Source organism: Octopus bimaculoides, chromosome 3 (assembly GCF_001194135.2).
Source record: "Octopus bimaculoides isolate UCB-OBI-ISO-001 chromosome 3, ASM119413v2, whole genome shotgun sequence".
Lineage (NCBI taxonomy): Eukaryota > Metazoa > Mollusca > Cephalopoda > Octopoda > Octopodidae > Octopus > Octopus bimaculoides.
Window position 1 is genome coordinate 99,702,949 of NC_068983.1, and position 7,128 is coordinate 99,710,076.

Genomic DNA, 7,128 nt, shown 5'->3' on the forward strand with positions numbered 1-7,128 from the left:
TCACTAGAGTGGGTAGGCTATTGATGATCTATATGAGTGGGAAGAGACAAGAAATAGTAACAAAAAAAAGAAGAAAAATAAAAAGCGTGTACCCCACCCAAAGTTGTAAATTTCTCATGGTACACAAATTTGGCTTTTGTTTGCAGCGAATAAGGCTAAGGGAGACAACTCTACGTAATAGCTATAGTTGTTATCACTAAATATATAACTTTTGTAATCAGCTGCTGTAATATTTCAACTTATTAAAAGTGTCTTATATTCCCGAATAGTTACGCCTATCAAAATATACGATAGTTATCAATAGTTATTTTTAAGTAGTATTTTCTTTCAATGAAAATTAGAAAAATTTATAATCCGTTTTGTTTCTGTGAACAATTAACCCTTTAGCATTCAGATTTCTTCTCAAATGTTTTTTTTTTATATAGTTTCAGCTGAGAGCTGCGGCCATGCTGATGCACCGCCGTTTGAATAAATATTGCTTATTCATTCACATTTTTTTTTTGCATTAATCATGCATTATTTTGTAGTTTCAACCTTTCAATTATGTAATCGTATATTTATGCACTGAAATTGTAGGGTAGGTTTGAGAGGTTGGCTCTGGTCAGTTTGGATATTTGGTTTGGATATGGCCAGATTAAATGCTAAAAGATTGAAGCCTAATATTTATGATTATTATGGTTATGATAAAACTATTTTTGTTAAAATTTACAACCTTCACCTTAATTATAATAGCTTTGCAAAACAATCTATTAACTGTGTAAGCATCAACTCATGACTGATATTTCAAATGGGAATTTCATCACTTGCTGAAGCATAACTGAAAATTTTTTTACATTGTGTTATGAAAGGTAAGTCAGCTTAACAGAGACCATCCCACTTAAAATTATAAACCTAATGGAGGAGTCGAACTTAATGCTATAAGTTAATAATGCTTTTGTCAGTTTTAACCCTTTTATTCAAATTTCATTATCTTTAACTGCCAAAAGTAGTTTTAAATACTAATCCATTTTTTGTTGAAGAATGTTACATTTGAAACTATTTTCTGTTGATTTATGTCAAATTTATTGAGGCAGTGTGACTTGCAGAGAATACCAATTCTGCTTTCATAGTAGATATCTAACATCATTACTGGAATAACCATGATATTTACTTCACAGTGAAAGGGTTAATATGATGCTGCTCACAGCAATTTATGCAACATCCTACCTACAAAAGATGTGTTGTAAAGAGTTAAGTATTTTGCCATAATCTCATACCACTGATATGGTTCAAACCACAGAGTATTCAGTTGGTAACTGAAGATCCTATTTATTCAGCTATCTGCTTCATTTACACTTGGACTATTGGATTCTACCATTGACTCATGGCCACAAATTTTTGTAGCATGGGAGAATAATGTTTTCAGTTTATAGTTTACTTGGGACAAATCAACTTTTTATTAAATCCAATTAGTATGAAGGCATGTGGCTTAGTGGTTAGGACATTCAGCTCATGATTGTAAGGTTGTGAGTTCAATTCCCAGTGACACATTGTATCCTTGAGAAAGACAATTTATTTCACATTGCTCCAGTCCACTCAGCTGACAAAAATTAGTCGTACTTGTATTTCAAAGGGCCAGACTTGTCACATTCTATGTCACACTGAATTTCTCCAAGAACTACATTATGGGTACATGTGTCTGTGGAGTGCAGTCACAAGCAGGCTGCTCTGTTGATTGGATCAACTGGAACTCTCATCATAACTGACAGAATGTCGGCATATGCAGCAACAAAGAATAATGATGTTGCTGATTGGTGCTAGTAATGATAAGGTTTAGCCCTTTAGCATCTGGATTATTCTGTCAAATGTAATGCTTATTTAGTCACATTGTTTTGAATAAATCATGCATAATCTCATAGCTTCAAGATTTCAATAATGTATTTTGTGGGGTTTTTTTAAATGATATTATAGGGTGGGTGTTAGTTTGGCCAGTTTGACAATTGTTGTTGTTGTTGTTGGCACTCCATCGCTTATGATGCCGAGGGTTCCAGTTGATCCAATGAACGGAACAGCCTGCTAGTGAAATTAACGTGCAAGTGGCTGAGCATTCCACAGACATATGCACCCTTAATGTAGTTCTTGGGGATATTCAGTGTGACAAGGCTGACCCTTTGAAATACAGGTACAACAGAAACAGGAAGAAAGAGTGAGAGAAAGTTGTGGTTGGAAGAGTACAGCAGGGTTCGCCACCATCCCCTACCGGAACCTCGTGGAGCTTTAGGTGTTTTTGCTCAATAAACACTCAACGCCTGGTCTGGAAATCGAAACCGCGATCCTATGACCGCGAGTTCGCTGCCCTAACAACTGGGCCATTGTGCCTCCACAGTTTGACAATAAAGCAACAAGAATATTCAGGCCGGATATGGTCAGTTTAAATGCTAAATGTTTAAGCAATAACCTTTATATTGAATTCTACAATTGACTCATGGTCACAAATTTTTTGTAGCATAAGAGAATGTTTTCAATTTATTGTCTATTTGGGACAAAGTAAAAAAGTTAACTTTTTATTAAATTCACTTAGTTTCACTGTATATCAATGAAGTCTGGATCCTTGTATTTATTTGTGCCACATTTCTGACAATATTATTTGTTCTCTTCTGGGTCACTATTTAACTGTAGTTAAGCTTAATATGGTAAAAACAGAGTTTTTAAATGCCATAATGAGAAGACACTGCAAGAGAGAAATGTCAACTATCTTGACCAACCACATAGACAAAGTAAAAAAGTAGGAGGGGATATTTTTGTAGATAGTAAGATAAGTACTAGGAACACACAGAGATAGTGTTAATGTTATGCAAGATTGTTGTGTTGGTATGGATATTTAATGTAAATAATTATGTATGTTGGGTAAAAGGAAGTTTGGATGTGAAATTAAAAGACATATAGAATAGAGGGAGGAAGGGTTGATGCAAAATATAATAATTGGGTCCTGTATAAATGATCACAAGAATTAATTATATTTGGTAAAATTGTAAATAAGTCTTTGATTAAAAGTTGCCAATAAATTTAGTTTTTGCAGATTCAACAAATTTTTAGCTGTTTATCTAAATGTATCACACTGAAAAAAGATTAGTATATCACCACAGGAACTGACCATTGTCAATTGTATATTATTTGAGGTTTCATTTTACTTTATTTATCCTTTGGCTAGTTTTCTAGTAATGGCAATCGTAACTGTCAAAGGTGTTAGTCTAATTCACTATGTGAGATTTCCCTCAGTCATGACTAAAGTGATTTACATACAAGAAAACTTAGGAGCTAAATTAACAACTCCTTTAGTGTTAAATAAAGCTCCCCACTTGGTTTGATAAGGCTAGAGGTGAAAACCCCTTATGAATACACATACTCTTCTGCTTAATTTAATTCCCAGTTAATGTCAAAAGCAGAATAAGGAAATCACATGTATTTTATAGCTGATTCCCACCAAAATTTGAAACTTAAGAATGAGGGAATGATCAGAGACTTCCTATTGACTAATAAAGCTCTTATTAACATGCATTCAATAAATGTCTTTGAAGGCTGGATTACGTGTCAAAGTCATTAGTCAGAATAAATAATTCATAACTGAACTGAAAAGAACAAGTTATTGATTAAGGTCATGCCTATAGTACATCTAATAAGTGCTACAGTTACTCCCAGAATATTATCCAAGTAATTGTGAATTAACATCCGACTTATGTTGGCTGATAGATTCAATAGAATCAGTTCTAAGTCACGTGACCCTATACAACTAATGTTAAGGTCATGTGACACATTACAAGTGACCATATGTGTTTTATGTTTGATTTTTTTTACACTTGTTTATAAAATAAGATTTTAAAAAGATTTAAAAATTATGGAACTTTGTAATGAATTAATGGTTGTCTTTAAATAAAAAAAAAACTATTCTGAACATTTCTTCTGAGCTCTTTTAAATAACTGCTTGAATTTGCTCTCTGGATTCGTTTCTAACATATTTAACTTCATGCATTTTCTTTAAAAAAAAAAAAGGGTATAAATAACTAACTACTATACATATGCTGTAAGACGGATACAATATAGATTTACAAATAATTATAAGATTACAGGGTACAGCCCTCTTGAAATGCAGATACATAAATTATGTTAAGTTTACTACAAAAAAAAAAATAAATAATAAATAAATAATAGAATAAAATAAAATTATGGGTGGAGCAGGCAATTAAAACTTCTATATGCTATACTGAAATAGTCAATATTTTCGCCTCATAAATAAACCTTTTTACAGCATTAATTTTTTATATTTGAAGTAAATGAATGCACTTTTTTTTTTTTTTTTAGAAACACGAATTATTCCAGATTCTCGTAACTTTCCTAATTTGTTTGATTTTTAATATGACTACTGAATTCTTTGTTTACGAAGTGAGATAGTAGACTGTAAAAGCTGACAGACCAGATACATGAAAGTTAGCTTCGGTTGGATAAAGTAGTAATAACTTCCTGTCCGCATGCGCAGTTGTCTACCTATTAATATTATGGGATATTACTTTTGCGTGGCATTGTGGGCTTAAATTTTCTATATAAACCAAAATGGCAGCCAGATTTGGCTGGCGTAGTCTAACTTTATTACCAATTCATTAGAAGAATAATTGTATTGTACACGAAAAAATAAGTATGGAGGTAAGCAGCGAAAGATCTAGTCGAACAGACTTCTTTGCCACTGGAAAGTATCGATTAGTGCGGAAAATTGGCAGTGGGTCGTTCGGTGATATTTACCTAGGAATCAACATAACAAATGGCGAGGAAGTCGCTGTTAAATTGGAGTCGATTAAAGCTCGACATCAACAACTTCTCTATGAAAGTAAGCTCTATAAAATCTTGCAAGGAGGTGTTGGGATTCCCCATGTCCGTTGGTATAATCAAGAGCGAGATTATAATATCCTTGTTATGGATTTATTAGGACCGAGCCTTGAAGATTTGTTTAACTTCTGTTCGAGACGATTTACCATGAAAACTGTATTGTTGATTGCGGACCAGATGATTGCACGAATGGAATATGTTCACAACAGAAATTTTATTCACCGAGATATTAAGCCCGACAATTTCTTGATGGGAATCGGACGACACTGTAATAAGTTATTCATAATAGATTTTGGTTTGGCTAAAAAATATCGCGACAGTAAGACACGACAACATATTATCTACCGCGAAGATAAAAATTTGACCGGAACTGCTCGTTATGCTAGCATTAACGCTCACTTGGGAATCGAACAGAGTCGTAGGGACGATATGGAATCCCTTGGCTATGTCTTGATGTATTTCAATCGTGGTAGCCTTCCTTGGCAAGGTCTGAAAGCGGCGACCAAAAAACAGAAGTATGAGAAGATAAGCGAGAGGAAAATGTCTACTCCCGTCGAAGCCCTGTGTAAAGGCTTTCCAACAGAATTCGCTATGTATTTGAATTACTGCCGTGGATTGCGTTTTGAGGAAGCTCCTGATTATATGTACCTCAGGCAGCTTTTCCGCATACTTTTTCGTACTCTCAATTATCAGTACGATTATACATTTGACTGGACAATGTTGAAACAAAAAGCTACAAGCAACGTACAACAGCAAACAGCCACACAAGCTTCGGCTGCTCGTTAAAAAAAAACCTATTTTTGAGAAAGCTCCGAGCGAGGTCTTGATTTTTAAAAAAAAAAGCACCAACTTTGTTTTTAATACCAGTCTCGTGTGTCATACGTAAGACATTGGAATATAAACTTGCTTAATCCATTGTAAAAATTTAACCAAAGACTGGTTGAAAATTCCTTGTAAATATCAATTACAAATCGGGAGGAATGTATTTTGGATATAAAAAGAAAAAAGTCCTAACAGAATTAACTTGGTTAAATACAAATACCATCTTCTTATCCGTCTGTTTCTTTTTACATGTACGCATACATTCTTACTTTCTCTCCCACCCACTCATCCTCTGATAAATATTTTTAACCAGACAGTATAAGTGCTTTGATGGTCAAAGGAGTTGATGTGATCATTCACATTGTTTGTTATAACAATAATAAAATCGGTGAAACATGCTTTTGTGGATACCAGTATCAGCATCAAACCAAAACTGTCTTTGAGACTTGAATCAAATGGTTGCTGGAATTTTAATTGAGCAATCATTCCTACAGGTATAAAATGGAAATATTATTTTAGAGAATAAGAGATGATTTTATCCTTCATACAGAAAACCAAACTGAAATAAATTTTAAGGGTTTCTACTTGTTCGTTTGATGCTTTTGTTAAGGTAAACTATTATTCAATGAGTGTAATAAGCTGGCGAGGGATGAAATTGATTTAATAAACTTCAATAGTGTACGTACATCTCATATAATATATATATATAATGTACATATACACACTGAAGATGGATCGCAATAATTTTTAAGATGGTGTAGGCTTAACCGTTGAATTTTTATACGCATCAAACGGATTATATATATATATATAATTCGTATGAGCAGAAGGCTGAGTCGTCTGTGGAATGATATAAATAAGAAGCTAGATATGACCAAAGTTGCTTCGTTCTTAAATAGTTTTGGTGCCGACTGCGGGAGTTGGGTGGCACCAGCTGAATGTTTTGAACTTTCGCTCTTTCACTTTTTCTTTCTTTCTTTGACTCATTCTCCCCTTTAAAAAAAATTGTCCCTTTAAGGAAAAAAAGTGTTAACCTGCTCCATTTAATGTATAACCTGATTTTTCTGTGTAATGTTTTATTTATATCCTTCTACTTGCATCATTTCATAGATATTTTTTGTGATACCCTGAACAATCTTCAGCTTGAAGTGAAATGTAAATTGTAGGTGACAAAAATCTTGATTAAATTTTCCTTTCTCTTTATTTTAATCGTTTTATAATTCTGTTCCGTATTTTAATGTTTATATTTTATGTACACAAGCCTACTTCATTCACACTCACACCGTGACACTAAAACTCACATACACAAATCCTATAGTAGTTAAAGATATTATTAAAAAAAAAAAACAACAAATCTTTCTGTTGTTTAATGTTATTGTTTCCTGATATTTTTAATATTGTATAAAAATGATTTCTATGTTTAACTTGCGTTGTTGGACGTGACTAATT

The 7,128-nt window shown here is 33.2% G+C and overlaps 1 protein-coding gene across 1 annotated transcript; it reads left to right on the forward strand.

Moving 5' to 3' along the window:
- The first annotated feature begins 4,545 nt into the window (after positions 1-4,545).
- LOC106875713 (casein kinase I) lies at positions 4,546-6,882 on the forward strand. Its single transcript, XM_014923961.2, has one exon. It carries the CDS (start codon positions 4,672-4,674, stop codon positions 5,641-5,643), a length of 972 nt encoding a protein of 323 aa, XP_014779447.1. The 5' UTR covers positions 4,546-4,671; the 3' UTR covers positions 5,644-6,882.
- The last annotated feature ends 246 nt before the right edge of the window (positions 6,883-7,128 follow it).

What these genes read in the sequence shown, in the direction of transcription:
- LOC106875713 (XM_014923961.2), top strand. Translation starts at nt 4,672, where the DNA reads ATGGAGGTAAGCAGCGAAAGATCTAGTCGAACAGACTTCTTTGCCACT.